This window comes from Phalangium opilio, unplaced genomic scaffold (assembly GCF_054372755.1).
Source record: "Phalangium opilio isolate 3A_F unplaced genomic scaffold, DU_Popi_V2 ptg000523l_1, whole genome shotgun sequence".
NCBI lineage: Eukaryota > Metazoa > Arthropoda > Arachnida > Opiliones > Phalangiidae > Phalangium > Phalangium opilio.
The window spans coordinates 395,438-411,927 of record NW_028324241.1 but is presented as its reverse complement, the minus strand read 5'-3'; the positions used below and the strand labels follow the sequence as shown (position 1 = coordinate 411,927).

Here is a 16,490-nt window from a genome sequence, read left to right as displayed (position 1 = left end):
CACGAAATCATAAGTATAGTACTCTTGATTCGATTTAGAAACAATTATAGAACGAACGATTTTCACGTAGAGACACGTAATCAAAATCCATTAAGTTAGGTTCAAAACCTTTAACTAACTTCTTAATGGCAAATAAAAACCATTCGCGTACCGTTTTAGCACCGCTGGCAGCCTCCATTTTTTGTTTACTTTGCTCGAGGTTTTTTATCTAGTCGGAATACGTCATTGGCGTCTGTATGACCTATCCCCACGGGATCCAATAGGAATGCGCAGAGCAATGACGGACATGAAAGGGGTGGGGCTTACTTGTCCACTAACACCGGCGTAAGAGTAGAAGCGAAAAATCGCGCTACTTAGGTCTTCTTATAGTAAATTCCTTCTTGGTGTAACTCTAACTTAATTAACATTGTACTGTTTTCTGCTGCATATTCTTTAAATGATAAAGGATGCGTTTTGGGTAAATGGAATGGTGAATAACGAAACTTGACTTACAATTATCATTATAATTGTACTTGCTGGTAGCTTGCAGTTTTAATTAGTTCAACCAAAACTGTTTAGATGATAATTTTTCGTGCTTTTACTATGGTTTAGTATATTTATTTTGTACACTATAGTTTATGTTTTTATTCAAGTACAATATTTTTTAGCTTTCTTCATTTTTAAATAAAATTAAATATTGTACTTTCTGTTGAAATTTTAGGACAATCTTGACGAACATCTTCGTGCTCATGCTGGGGAAGTCCTGAGACCTAAAAAATACAAGTGCAATTTTTGTACCAAACATTTTTATGGAACATCTCTTCTTAAAATTCACGAACGCACTCATACTGGCGAGCATCCATTCAAATGCGATCTTTGTTCCAATGCCTTCCCTTCCACGAGGGCGCTCACAAAGCATAGGAGAATACATACCGGTGAAAAACCATACGCCTGTATCGATTGCGGCGTCAGCTTCTCCCAAAAGGAGACCCTTAACCGTCACATGAGAACTCACACTGGAGTTCGACCGCATAAATGTGAATATTGTGAAAAAAAATTCATTCAAGCGGGTGGATTGAAAGCCCATTTGTTTTCCCACACTGTGAGTCAATTGTCAGCAAACGAACTCGCTACTCCATGAGTCCTTGATATATTTGATCGGGTATTTCTATAATTAATCTTTCGGGATGAAAATGGATTCAGTTGCGAAGCTTGCGGAAAGGTGTTCAACAGCGAGGCCCGTCTACGAATGCACATTGCAAGTAACCATCTTGGCCTTTTTCACTTTCGACAAGCAATTTACGCGACGTGAAACCTTTAATGTCATCTTCGCTTTCCTTGTCCGAAAAGTACTGGTGGCGAAAGTAATCTCGTCATCGCTGGAGCGTTGATTTTTTAAAATGGCAGCGCTAATTGATGGTGGTGGTAGATTCTGACGAATAGAATCATCGGCAAGTGTCGCGACAGGTAAATTTATTTCGTCACCATCTTGGTCTCGATCAGGTAACCGCGTCGCGTCATCATCTTGGCCTTAATCAGGTAAACGAGTTTCGTCAATACTTTGATCCTCATTTCCTTTGAGAGTTTTACTGGCGGTATTTTCTACAACCTAACTTAATGGATTTTGAATACGTGTCTCTACGTGAAAATCGTTCGTTCTATAATTGTTTCTAAATCGAATCAAGAGTACTATACTTATGATTTCGTGAGTTTCAAAAACCAAACCAAGGCTTAACGAGAAGGTAAAAGAGATAGATGGTGGAAAACATAGAGTAAGATAAAATATTAAGTCCCGCCTTGGTTTCCGGCCTCGCCCCACCCATGAGGTGGGATTGTCGACTATCACGCGCGCACAGGACGCCTTTTTAGGCCTTCTTATAGTAAATTCCTTCTTGGTTACACGTATAATATTTTTGTGAAATCTACTCGTTAAATCACACTTTCTCTGCAGAATAACTGTAGATAATTTTGTTACCTTTCGAGTATAAGCTTTGCCACAAACTTGGCACACGTGAGACGGAGGTGCTTGTCCCGAACACGAAGTCATCATATGACGATCCAAATGATATTTGCGCGAAAATGTTTTCTTGCAAATTCCACACGTCAGGATTTTCTCCATGGCTGGTCCTGTATGAGTAGCAACATGTTCGTGGAGTTCCGCTTTGCTGTTAAATTTGTCTCCGCATCTTGTGCATTCTTCGTTGCCTTCATTCAGTTTCTGAAGGAAAAAAAACATAAATTTGTTCAAACACACTATGCCTATATAAAGAAAAACGGTTTAAACTGTCCATACTTCGGGGGAAGCGTAACCATCCTCGCTTTCAAGATTTTCTTTCTCCTTGTTTTCTTTATCCTTAAGAATGACTGCATCGCAGGTCAGCTGATGAATGGAAAGAGTGTCTTTGTTCGGGAATATTTCGCCACACGCTACGCAAACTTCGGGAGGTTGTTGTTGTTGGGATGACTTGGCTGCAGTTTTTTTCGGGGTCTTCAGCTCATTTATCTTGCATTTTTTGCAATCTCCAAAGTCTTTGTTGTTCTTGCTCTTGCAAACATTGCAAGTAACCATCTTGGCCTTTTTCACTTTCGACAAGCAATTTACGCGACGTGAAACGTTTAATGTCATCTTCGCTTTCCTTGTCCGAAAAGTACTGGTGGCGAAAGTAATCTCGTCATCGCTGGAGCGTTGATTTTTTAAAATGGCAGCGCTAATTGATGGTGGTGGTAGATTCTGACGAAGAGAATCATCGGCAAGTGTCGCGACAGGTAAATTTATTTCGTCACCATCTTGGTCTCGATCAGGTAACCGCGTCGCGTCATCATCTTGGCCTTGATCAGGTAACCGCGTTGCGTCATCATCTTGGCCACGATCAGGTAAACGAGTTTCGTCAATACTTTGATCCTCATTTCCTTTGAGAGTTTTACTGGCGTTAATTTCTACAACCGATGACTTCTTTTCGTTGGAACCACTAGTTACGTCTCCAATCAGGTCCAATTCCATGGCACTTGCAATCGTTAAATTAAGTTCACTAGCATTCATCGATCTACAAGGGATACGTGTCATTGATAAGACATCAATTGGGACATTTTTAGACGCAGATGCTGGTGACGACGTCAACGGTTTCTTGAAACGGGCCACAGCAATTTTATTAAGCGTAACTTTCTTCGAAATAGTTTCAGACGAAGACTTATTTTCGTTGGAACCACTAGTTACGTCTCCAATCAGGTCCAATTCCATGGCACTTGCAATCGTTAAATTAAGTTCACTAGCATTCATCGATCTACCAGGGATACGTGTCATTGATAAGACATCTATTGGGACATTTTTAGACGCAGTTGCTGGTGAAGACGTCAACGGTTTCTTGAAACGCGCCACAGCAGTTTTATCAAGTGTAACGTTCGTCGAAATAGTTTCAGGTGACGACGGCAAAGGAACAAGTAAAAAGTCTTCTTCTTCAACGACGTATTTAGATTCGAGGCATTTTTCGAACCATTCCGGTTTAAGGCATTTAATCTTCCATTGGTAAGCGGCTTTGAACTTTTCACCAGTTGCCGTAGGTGATAGTAAATGCGTGACATCACCCATTTTGAGTTGGTCCGAGTACTGGCCGCCATTTTGTACCGTTAAAGCCCGAATTCGATTTTGACTTGGAAAGTCTATGTTCGAAACCGATAATTTAATCCCGTGAAATAATGGAAATTCATGTTTTTCGTAGATTGGGTCATTGTGAGGTTTAGGCTGATTCGAATTATCAAGCGACATTTCGTCTACCCAAGATGGCAGCATAATTTTGATATTGTTCTTCATCGCAGCGTAATATTTCTCGGTTCCGGAGGTTTCTACATTAAGATGGATTTACAGTTAAAATTATGGACTTAACGGGGTAAAATTTTATAGGATTAGAAACATCGAACAGTTTGCAATTAAAAATGATCGGATCATCAAATTCCTAGCCGACTTAAAGGGATGTACAACGCGTTAAGTAGGGGTGTGTCATGAACTATATTTTTAAGTGGTAGTAGTGTCACTATTTCCTGGAGTAGTGATTGGCCAGTGTCACGTAACGGAAATGCCGATTGTCATAGCCAAAGTCTAGATAACGCTACGCACTTCACTCGTGCTCAGTTGAGCTCTATGGACATTTTCGACGTAAAAGAAGAGCGTAGCCAACCATCAGTATCGGGACATAAAAGGGGGTTGAGACATTAACGTCTCTGCGCACTCTCATGATATAAGAAGACTACAGCGTAGGCGTCAAAATGCGAGATGGAAGGCGGTGTTTTACCCCCCGTGTCCTTCCCACTTAGTTACATCGAAATGGAGAGCTTTCACCCTCCTAAGTCCTACCGCTTCATTCCTGCTTTAAACCCACCAATATGGCAGAGTTAAATTATGTCACGAGACTCAGCTCCCCCAAATGAAAGCTGTCTATGGTCTATTTGATGGAAGTAAGCTTAATTTACATGGTTTACACAAAAGGTTTTTTATTGCCGTTCCCTCAGCATTGCCAGACCGTTTATGAATCAAGAGATTGCAGAAAGGCTAGTAGTTCAGTCTGATTCAGAACTTGAGCAAATTGACTCAAAGAGGGCCTGACATTGACAACACTGCTTTGAGGTTTAAGCCGAGAGATTGGGGAGGAGCTTTCCGTAGCCCTGACAGTGAAAAATATGGGCGCTATTCCTAGCTAAGCCATTGTACATCACTATACCTAGGTGTTCCCTATTTCCTTAATTTTATTTTCCCTTTCTATTTTTGACACAATTCAAAACTAGTTATGAATGTTAACCAAAATTATTTGTTATAATCAAGTCAACTCTTAATTTGGAATTGATCTTTAAAAGGGTACTTATTGCAACATTCTTAAAACCTCAATAAATTATGTACACAAAAGGAAAATTCCACGACTTTGCTTAAAATTCTAAAAACTCCCTGACGGTTTCCCAATGTCTCCCTGCTCCTATGTCTATCTAAAGTATCTTAAAAACAAAATTAAATTCACTCACCAGTAATTAGATGCGTGCTTTTCATATTCACTACGTTTTGAACCTGTCCTCCCATGCGATGAATTTTGGTGGTTAGTTCGCCTTTACGGTTACTATTTCTGATGTTTGAAAACGTGACAATACAGTCCCTCATGATCAAATTATATCAGGGATGTGGTCTTCGAACAATGTGTTGGTTTTCACTAGCTAATGCCATGAGTAAGGCAACTGGTCCTAAGATATGACACCCGTTACTTTCTAAAAGCTGGAACAGTTCGTTCTCGAAACTTGATAGTATGTATATTTTATTTTGATCAATTTTAGCCGCCTCAAAACTTTCACTGAAGTAAATGTCAGGGTTAAAGTTCAGTTCATTGATTCTTTCACAGGCCAGGTAAAAATTTGTCTCATTCGTTCTATCAGTGATAAACAGCAAGTCGTAAATCGAGTTGGTTCCCATTTCCGAGGTGATACTGCTAGAGCTCGCCATGATGTCCTTAATATTGCACAATTAAAAAATAAAAAGTAACTAACACAACCCCATAGAGCCTAAGACACCTAGACACACCGGACTAAACCTGACTCTATTCAAACGGCGCAATTTAAAACCAACAAGTAGCGGGAAATTTTACCCATCTAATATAAAACTTTCAATTACAAACTACATCACACGCCCGAATCATTCGAAATACACTAAAACCATCACACAATCGATCAGAAAAGCACACTGTACGCAGTACAAGAGTAACTTCCCGCCAAGCGCCAACTGTTCATGCAGTAACGCAGAAATTCGAGCATACAATCGTATTTATAACCTTTTAGTCAGGGATATTTATTGTGGGATAAGAACTTTAAACAAATTCCGTTTTTTTCTTTGCCTACTAACAATCTGTCACCATGGAGAAATATTGCCGGAGATCTAGCCTCAATGAAAGGTACTTTCGAGGAAACGTTCATTCTAAAATAATACAAATACTCCATGGAAAATGCCAATGTAAAAAGAGCAATAAATACATCTAAAAAACAGTTTTTACACCTTATCTCCGAAACGTAAAATCAGTTTTATCAATTGCAATTTGTTACAAACCACGCCACTCAAAAACTATATACTAAATAGGTTTTTTTAACAGGGAAAAATCTAATTGAATGGATTAATTAATGTACAGGAAAAAAATGACGCGTTTGTGTAATTAAAAAGTGGCAAAGCGCAGCATTTTTAAGAGCTGTTAATACTTTAGTTCAAAGGTACTTGACAATACATAGAAAGCTACAGAGGATTAATATATAATCTTAAACGCTGCAGAAATAAAAGTAGTTTCATGAAACTGTTGTTGAAATGAACTATAGTAACACCCGCGATTGTGTAAAATATTCCGAGATTTTCTTTCTATTTTTTTAAATCAAAGGTGATGTTTTATTGGTCACGAGGGAAGCTGTCCTAAAACAAGCATTAAAAATCCGCTATACGCAACGAAATAAGCGGCCGAGACTATTTTGGCCGGGTTTTCCTTCGTGGGGCGAAAATGGCGACCTTTCCTAGCTCAGGGCTATTTTGGCCGGTTTTTATTATCTTGTAAGTTTCCGTCCCAAATAGTCTTTATCGCACGGGGCCACACTATTACGGCCGGTTTTAAGAGAAGAAATCTTTTAAACGTTCGCGTAAGCCTTTTAAACGTCGTCGTATGTCTTTTAAACGTCGTCGTAAGTCTTTTAAACGACGTCGTAAGTAGTAGTGATGACTATACAGATAGACATGGATCCAAGATGGCCGCCACCCCAAGATGGCCGCCATCCAATCAACTCGAACCAAACTTGCAAAGATTATGTTACCTGATATACCCTGCCTTCCACCATGCTATGCCCCCAAACAAGTCTAAACCAACCCAGACTTGTGTTATTTTGCCAGATTTCTGTTTGAATTTCCCGCCATAAAACCTTTAAATATGTCTGAGAAACAAAACCAAATATATAAATAAAGATAATAATAATAAAATAAAATAGTGTTTAATGTGTAAAAAAACAGTACAAAAAGATGACCTACAAATTTTTACACAACTGCTTCGGTATCAGTGTAAATACACATCGTTAGGGATGAGGGTAAATTAAATTAGAATTGGGGTGGGAATATAGGAGTCATGGGTCTAGTTTCGTTTGTCTAAGGTTATTATCTTGGCGCTTAATTTAGCCGCGTTGTATGGGTCAAGGCAGTGTCCATAAATGTTGAAGTTTTCCATAATTCTACTCATCGGTAGTATTGAACTCAATTCCGGGTTAAAGGTTTGGTTTCCTCTTATTCTGGTTTTAGCAAAGGGAATATTGAAATTAATTTTTTCCAGCAGTTCTTTACAGTCAATTTGGTTAGAAATGATTTTTTGAATAAATATAAGGTCTAACTTAATAAAGGTGTCCTTAATTGTGTCTAGTTTCAATATTTTTAGAACATTTTTGTATTTGTAAGGTATTTTTAATAACAAGAAAACAGTGGGACTTGGTCTTCTCGTCCAGGTCTGGTTGTTGGCGCCAGAACTTCTCCTTCATTGCAATAGTCAGTTGTGTGGACACATATAACAATGCAATGAAGTTAAAGTTGATCCCTCTCGGTTTCCAAAAAACCGTGCAACAATAAACCACTGCGTCAGGGGTTTCCTGACTTCCCGACCAGCGAGGGCACGGATGTTTGAATGAACCCGTTCATTATAGGCTTGAGTAATTAAAGGTAAATATTTAACGTAATTTTTATTCCCTGTGGCCGAAATAACCCGGGCAATTTGTTCCTTAATTGTTCTAATAAAGCGTTCCGCTAGACTGGCCTTTAGCTGACTCCGGGCAAAATGTATTTGCACATTGTGACGTTTCAAAAAGGAATCAAAGTTGTGGGAACTAAACTCGCCACCAAAGTCGGCGTATATTTTCAACGGAATCCTCTCTCGAAATATGGTTTTAAAAGCTTCAATGACCTCGCCAGATGTTTTGTTTTTAAGAGGAATTGTCCAGCCGTAGCGGCTTAGGACATCAATGACGCACAGGACGTACCGAACATTTTTATTAAAGCGTTTCAATTTTGGTAGATCCATCAGATCAGCTTGAAAAACGTCGTCCATGCTCGAAGCGTACACTTGATTGGTCTTGAATCGGAAGCGCCGAAACCTATGCTTTGTGTAGGCGGGTTGTTTCTCGAGAAAGGTGACTAATTGGGCTATTGACACACCCGGTAAAGCCTTTTGTAACCTGGCTAGCGACCCATAAGCGTCTGGATTTGCCACGTCGTAATAAATTTTTCTAATTTTAGCGTCCATGTCTTAACAAGTATAAATAACGACTAAATAGTTTCCCAATAAACAACTTTATTTAATACACACAAAGGTATTTTATAAAAACAATATCAGTTAAACAAATACGCTATATCAGTACATTTATTTTAATAGCCATAAATCAAGGCATTCTTTAAATCGGCAAAACTGTTGACAAAATAAGCGTAAATATCCTCTTGATCCTCGATCCAACCATGGTCGGTCTCAAATTGATGCAAAATTTTCTCACGATCCAGTTGAGGCAGCGCTTCGTGCAAATTACGTTCGACTCGATCACTGAAATTTGTGTCAAAATCCAAGCAGCTTTGAGAGTGGCATATTTGTTTTCGACACTCGACGTTGGCGCAAGTGGAAGTGACGTCAAACAAGGTGGTAGTGAGCTCGTTTAAAATTAATTCGCGCATGCGACAGACAGCTATCCCTTTAGCCTTGAGAGCCTCGTCAATCAACGGCTTTAAATCGATCAATGTCTGCCATCCTGTTTTGTTCAGGCTGAATCCTTCGTTGGTGCTAAAGTTGAGGAAATAACGACTGCCGCTGCCTCGTTCATAGTACCGAAGATCGATTAGACGTTCATCTTTCGAGTTGACGAAGCATTCCAGCTTGATGCGCTCTTTGACGGGCAACCAAATATGATAGCGAGGTATTTTTCCGTCAAAAAAGGACGTGAGTTCATTTTGAAACCGAAACAAAGCGTACCAGGCGTTAGGTTTTAATATAGTTTTTGTACGCGTATCCGATCTTTGAATTAAAATTTTAGGTTCAATCGATTCAATGACGCAAATGTCGAGCTTTGGCGTGACGGTGTGTACTTGGTGCATATTGGCGCGCGACTGATATTGTATTTATAAAGTTTTAGTCTTTTATACGTTGGGGTGATTATAAATAATTTCTCTGTTTTTAGATATTATTAATTGGTTGTTTGGAAATTCGGCCATGACAATGCACGTGACGTTTTCGGTTAGCGGAGAGCTAAATCTTAACGATAATCGCAAGTTACCAGTCTGGGGCATGGAATTTAGACCTAACGAAGCGAGATGTTCTCTACTCAAATCAAAAACAACGACAAAAAAGCCTTTTTTATATAAATCGTAAGAAATTATATTTCCCCGGTCAAGACCTAATATCTCGAGACCCTCGAATAAAGAATTGTAACATCTAACGTATTGATCATCGTCAAAATTAGGCGTAAAGGGGATATCGGGATAATTTTGCGAATTTAAAGAGAATTGCATGAAATCGAGTTTGAAGTGTTGGAGATCCAGGGGGTTAGAAGTTGCTTCCCCTACAAATTTTTTATTAGTAACGAAAGCCACGACAGTTCGCGAGGGTAATTGCCCTGTAAACAAGCTGTCCCTAATAAAATCTTGCGTTCCGGTGGTTATTAAGAAATTTTTCATAACAATAGAGTTTACTTCGTAGCGAGCGCTTATTCCCGAATTTAACATCTGAGCGTGAGCTAGTTGCAGTTCGGGATTAACCTCAATTTCGCGCGTAAACAAGGTGCCTTCCGTTAAATCAATCTTATACTTTTTGCCCGCTTCATTGTGAATAATAGCGAAATCCGTGGAGCTTCGGTGAAGTCTAATTCGCACCTCGATATTATCTAGTAAGAATTTGGGCGTTTTGAACATATCCAAAAATAATTCGCCAATTACATCGCACGTCTTTGATTTTGCCACGCGTTTAGCGCGACGACCAATACCATTATCTTCCTTGTTAATATTGGCATCTTCTAAAGCCGTCGCCGGATCGATAATGGTATCCAAATAATATAACATAGAATTTAACCAGGAATTGGCCGCCGTTTGTCCATAATTTAAAAGTATTTTAAAATAGGCCATATATGGGTACATATTATTGGGTTGCTGGACGGCGACGCCATTAAGAAATAATTCTACTTGACAAAATAGCGAGGCAATTATTAAATTTGTTACCGAGACTTTCTTTTCCGCATCTGGAACGGCCGTGCCGTCCTCGTGTAAAACGCGAAATTTTAATCTCAAAACAGTTTTAGTCAAATCATGATAATTGTTAGAGAGAGGAATGATAAATTCTACATATTTAGCATTAGTTAGTGGAGCAATTGGATAATTAGCAGTCGTTTTAGTCCCAACAATATTATTATTCACCACTGGCTTTTCATATACTTCAAAATCGGATAGAACACTTTCGTAGGTCGACATGTTTAGTCTAGAAAATCGCGTTTAGTGCGTCGCTTAACACGTTTGCTCCGGCTTGTTTTAGCAGTCCTCTTTCGTTTTCGTCCCGTCCCGCTCTGAGTGTTGACAAACCGGTCCACGCCTTTATGTAGTAGGGAATTTATAGATTGTTTGACATTTCGTTTAATCGATTCTCGAGGTGATATTCCGGGGTTTTGGGCATCGCTAATTACTCTACTCGTTAACCCAACAGCTTCGGACGCTAAAGTACTAGTGGCCGGTCTAATAAAGGGTGTAATTTTGCGCAATAAAGAATTGAAGATACCGCCGACACTAAAACGACCCCCGATTGGAAAACGTTTGCGTGTAAAGCCGGAAGAGACGATCCTCTTTGGAAATACAGAGTATATCTATTGGGTACCATTGCTCAAGTTCTATTGACGTCGACGCCTAAAAAACAGTTTAATATATACTTTACCCACATTAAACGGGATATTTTCCCCGTAATCGGATTTCAATTCAATTTCAATTTCTTGTATATCGCTGGTTGAAATTGGATAAAAATCGATATTATTAAATATTTCCTGGTTCTCCTCGTCTAGCAGCGAAAAAGCCGGCATTTTTATGAAACGTAGCAGAGGGGCTTGACCACCACCCACTACTTGTTGACGGATAATATTGGTATAAACAAACATGGCATCGACGCCTCTCATGATATCCGCGGGATACTCTTACGTCTCGTTATTGATATACCGATCCAATTGATTACTACTAAAACCTAACAATCGTCCCAGTCCTCGTCCGGGTGTTGTTTTGGGAAACAAAATTGAGACCGTATCGTTCAGTTTTGAAACCGTGACGGTTCCGTCTACATTCTGCGTAAATTTTAGACTTTTTCTATGCGTCGGCGACATGGCTTCGCTCATAGCACTTAAAACATCGCTAATATGATAATATACCCCGGGAGGAATCTCGCACGCGAAATTATCAACTCGTCTGGCTTGAGACCCGGGTAAATACGGCTGGTCAGCCATATTTGGGTCTTCTGGAAATCTATCCACATCGTATTCGCTAGTCCAAAAATTATTATCCGCTGTCAGGGTCATTATTCTTAATCGAGGATTTACCAGACCTACTCCCGAATGACTGTGTTTAAAAAATTCTCCCTCTTCGGGAATGTTAAATAACTGAGCCATTGGTCCAGCTACCGATACGCGAACACCTGGTTCTATTTCGAGACGAACATAAAATCTATCTTCCAGAGCCGTTTTGAGAATGTACATTTTAAATACTGGCGAGGCATATATTCTTGAACCCCCAATAACTGGTTTATAATTTTCAAATGTAAAGAGAAGGGAATTACGGCCCCGCTTGCCGTAAAATCGCAGGTATATTCACTCGCGGGTATTTTGATTTTTGTGAAACTAGTCTTAGTAAATAGATACATTAGTGAGTCATGAACGCGATAATTTACGATATGTCATCAGTTGTTTTGAAATGCGTAAAATTACGCTCTAAAGGTTTAGTGGATAGAAACGTCCCACCAACGTATTCAGCTTCTAAATTTAATATATCACGCAATTCCTTTGGGAAGAGCATTTCAATTTTTGCCGGACAATAGACTCTAAAATAACGTTCCGCTCCTTGTTTAATAACGCTAAATTCGGACTGTTGCAATCTTAAAGGGTCAAAATTGCGCGCAGTTATTTGGAGGTTTTCGGCAATTTCTTCATAAATCTTATAATCATCTGTCGATCTAAACTCGCCTGACATTTTAAAACAGAAATAAAGCCACGGTTCTTCCCAGGGGGTATAGCGCTTTTTGGTTCTATTGACTCGATATTCTACGTATGCATTGTCTTTGTCTATGGTATATTCTTCTAACGTCATGCTCAAGGGCCCTAGTTGGTGTCTTCCGGAATAATATCTATCGGAGTCAGCGCCAAGCAATTTAGCTACTTGGGGAGAAAATTTAATTTCTACCCATTCCGGTGTTTTGAAATTATACACAATAGCATCCCCCCAATTATCTACTGTGTGGTATGTTACTTGAATTTTTTTAAATACTAATTTTTCTAAAGTGTTGGCTACGGCTCGATAAAGCCCTTCGACATTTTTCTCTGGCGTTTTACTGGCTTTAAAAGTTTGCGGTAAGAACAATACTGTGTAATTGTCATAATCTTCAGGGTTAATAGGCTAAGGCTTTTCAGAGATAATTGGCTCGGGTTTTTTCTTTGGCGGATCAACCGGTAGAGATGTTGTAGAGTTTGGAGATTTTGAGAGGTCAGGCTTGGATGTGTCGGGTTTCGATAGGTCGGGTTTCGGTAAGTCGGGTTTCGGTAAGTCAGGTTTTGAGGGGTCTGGAAATATATATATTTCCTCAACCTCCGTTGGCGAGGGGGTCGGCGTCAGTGGTTCGAAGGTAGAGGGTTTCGGAGCCTCTGGTGCTGGAATTTTAGGGGGGTCCGGAGCTGGAATTTTGGGGTGATCTGGAAGTTTCAGGGGACCTGGCTCCGGCTTTGACTTTGGTAGTTCAGCCTTTGGTTTTGGTAGTTCGGACTTTGTTGTCTCCGGCTTTGACTTTGGTAGTTCAGCCTTTGGTTTTGGTAGTTCGGACTTTGTTGTCTCCGGCTTTGACTTTGGTAGTTCAGCCTTTGGTTTTGGTAGTTCGGACTTTGTTGTCTCCGGCTTTGACTTTGGTAGTTCAGCCTTTGGTTTTGGTAGTTCGGACTTTATTGTCTCCGGCTTTGACTTTGGGAGTTCAGCCTTTGGTGACTCTGTAGTCAGAATCTTTGAGGGATCTGAAGTAGACGGGGTTGGCCTAGTTGTTGTTGTTGTAGTAGTAGATGTTGGGTTAGTTGTTGTGGTAGATGCTGGATTAATCGTTGTGATAGGGGCTGAATTAGTTGAGCTTGGAGGTATTAGTTTATCCGAACTTGGAGGGGTTGGGTTAGTGGATGGCGAAGTGGTCGTTTTAGGTGGGTCAATTTTCGGAAATGGTGGATAGTAGGGTTTAGGCTCTGGGAAGGTTTGTTTTGGAATAGTTATTTTGGGTGGAGGGGTTATTTTTGGTGGCTGTGGTTGTACAAGTACTACGGGTTCAGTCGTAGCAATAGGTATCGGAAGAAAAGGCGTAGTTCGTGGTAAAATAGGTATCGGAAGAAAAGGCGTAGTTCGTGGTAAAATAGGTATAGATGGCGCTACAGGTCTATATTCTGGCTGAGGCTTTTTTCTTATCGGCGGAACTTCGTGGCTTGTTTTACGTTTAATGGCGGCCTTGGGAATGTACTTGTAATCAAATTTTTTTTAAAACTATCTCCAACATTATCAATTTCGATTTCCACGTAATTATTAGTGTAATTTAAACTTATATTTTTAGCATACTTTGATACAGGATATTTGGATATATAGGGAACATCTTCGTAATTATTCTCTTTAAATTCAAATAATGTGGTCAAAGGGGAATCAGCTGGTATTTTGAACCGTATGTTTTCCTTTCCTAAAACTTGCAAGTAAACGGGAAAGTTTGTATCTAACTGTTTTCCCAGGGCCCCGTCTTTATATTTAATCACTAATTTAAAAGATAATTTCCCTTTTAAATACGGACGACTGTTTACATCATCATTTAAAAGCTCAACAAAATTTTGAGGCAGTTCGTACTCTTTGGTCTTAACATAACGATTGACTGGTATCTCTATTTTTTGATATTCAACAGGCTCTCGAATAGCCGCATATTTGTCACTATTTGGATCATTTACCACCTGAATTTCAAACTTGTTAAACTCTTCGCTTATATTCACCCAATGATTTGGAAATATGATTTCCGCCAACCCAACTTCATAATCACTAGTCAAGTTAAGGGGCTGATGCAAATAATTTTTAAAACTTGATTGGGTATTGTTTGGGTATATATCTAGACACGTATTAGACGCTAGAGTTAAAAAGAAGTCGTCATTCATGACTAACGCTTGTTTACCAACTAACACGGACTTCTTAGGCCAACGTTATTTTATACATAAAAAAGATTGTCCATGGCTCGGTGGCTTGGCCAGGATTTGAACCTGTCACCTTTTAGGTATCACCATAGTAAACCCTGCCTTTACCCATTGAGCCATGAACAATCTTGAAAAACACTCAATTTATTTTCATCAAAACAACAAAATTGTTAAGCCTTTAAAGTCGCTATCCTTGAAACATCTACGTGAATAGTTAATTAAACCCTACCCGCTTCCAATGAAATATTTTCCTCAAAACAAGGAAAGTTTTAAGTCGTCATCCTTGAAACATCTACGTGCATAGTTAATTAAACCCGACCCGCTTCCAATAAAATATTTTCCTCAAAACAAGGAAGGTTTTAAGTCGTCATCCTTGAAACATCTACGTGCATGGTTAATTAAACCCGACCCGCTTCCAATAAAATATTTTCCTCAAAACAAGGAAGGTTTTAAGTCGTCATCCTTGAAACATCTACGTGATATTCTGGTATATAAGAGTCGTGTTTTAAAGAGAGAGTTACCAGTTACCTGGCTACGCTCTCCTGTTTAACCGTGTTCAGTACCATCTCTACTAAGATGACTTTACCCGCCGATCGTGGACTCACACAGCTTTTGCTGTGTGAGAAGAGACCAAATTCGATTTTTCCCTCCGTCTAGTCTCAGGAATAGCCTGGGAAGAGGCCAAATTCGATTCATGAGCTGGATTTGGGCAACTTTTTTTGTAATCTTTACTGGTTACATTTGACTACGCAAAAGTTGTCTAAATTTGTGTGGAGTCGAGGCGTCCCACAACGCAACATCGACCATGGTTCGAGACCAAATGCAGGATATTTATGTCCGAAATCCGGAAAATTTGGTCCCGGATCTTCCATTAAACCAGGTCGAATGATGATGTGGAGCTTCATGAATCGTTGTCGAGAGGGATCAACTTTAACTTCATTGCATTGTTATATGTGTCCACACAACTGACTATTGCAATGAAGGAGAAGTTCTGGCGCCAACAGCCAGACCTGGACGAGAAGACCAAGTCCCACAGTGGCTCGAATGTAACTTCCTTTGGGAGGTAAAGGGTCAAAGAAGAATTTTACGAGACATGGCCCGTAAAAGCTGACAAGTCCAGCCCCACCGCATAAGGTTCTACGTACCCTGCACCAGTTAGAACACGTTCTCTTCAGTGGGGCTCTAATTGCAATCTTGACTTCGATGTCCTTCTTAAACTTAACAATTTCACGACATCAGCGTGGTCCTCCTCAGCGCTGGATACATTTTGGACACAAGAAGCGTCGAAAACAACCCAACCTTGTCGAGATGCCGAAGATCTTCGAGAACCGATGGAGAGTTTCACCTAAAAGGTCGTTTTCTAACAATCCTCAACCACCCGGCCTGTCTTTCATCAAAATTCATCCGGCATTGCGGCGTGAAAGAGACCAAATTCTCCATGGTGACAGATTGTTAGTAGGCAAAGAAAAAAACGGAATTTGTTTAAAGTTCTTATCCCACAATAAATATCCCTGACTAAAAGGTTATAAATACGATTGTATGCTCGAATTTCTGCGTTACTGCATGAACAGTTGGCGCTTGGCGGGAAGTTACTCTTGTACTGCGTACAGTGTGCTTTTCTGATCGATTGTGTAATGGTTTTAGTTTATTTCGAATGATTCGGGCGTGTGATGTAGTTTGTAATTGAAAGTTTTATATTAGATGGGTAAAATTTCCCGCTACTTGTTGGTTTTAAATTGCGCCGTTTGAATAGAGTCAGGTTTAGTCCGGTGTGTCTAGGTGTCTTAGGCTCTATGGGGTTGTGTTAGTTACTTTTTATTTTTTAATTGTGCAATATTAAGGACATCATGGCGAGCTCTAGCAGTATCACCTCGGAAATGGAACCAACTCGATTTACGACTTGCTGTTTATCACTGATAGAACGAATGAGACAAATTTTTACCTGGCCTGGGAAAGAATCAATGAACTGAACTTCAACCCTGACATTTACTTCAGTGAAAGTTTTGAGGCGGCTAAAATTGATCAAAATAAAATATACATACTATCAAGTTTCGAGA

The 16,490-nt window shown here is 39.7% G+C and overlaps 1 protein-coding gene across 1 annotated transcript; it reads right to left on the bottom strand.

Moving 5' to 3' along the window:
- Positions 1 to 1,222: 1,222 nt before the first annotated feature.
- LOC149588963 (uncharacterized) lies at positions 1,223 to 5,119 on the bottom strand. The gene is made up of 4 exons (XM_089861876.1): positions 4,987 to 5,119; positions 2,273 to 3,819; positions 1,594 to 2,197; positions 1,223 to 1,509 (listed from the first exon to the last, which is right to left on the bottom strand). Exons 1-4 carry the CDS (start codon positions 5,117 to 5,119, stop codon positions 1,223 to 1,225), a joined length of 2,571 nt encoding a protein of 856 aa, XP_089718002.1.
- Positions 5,120 to 16,490: the final 11,371 nt, after the last annotated feature.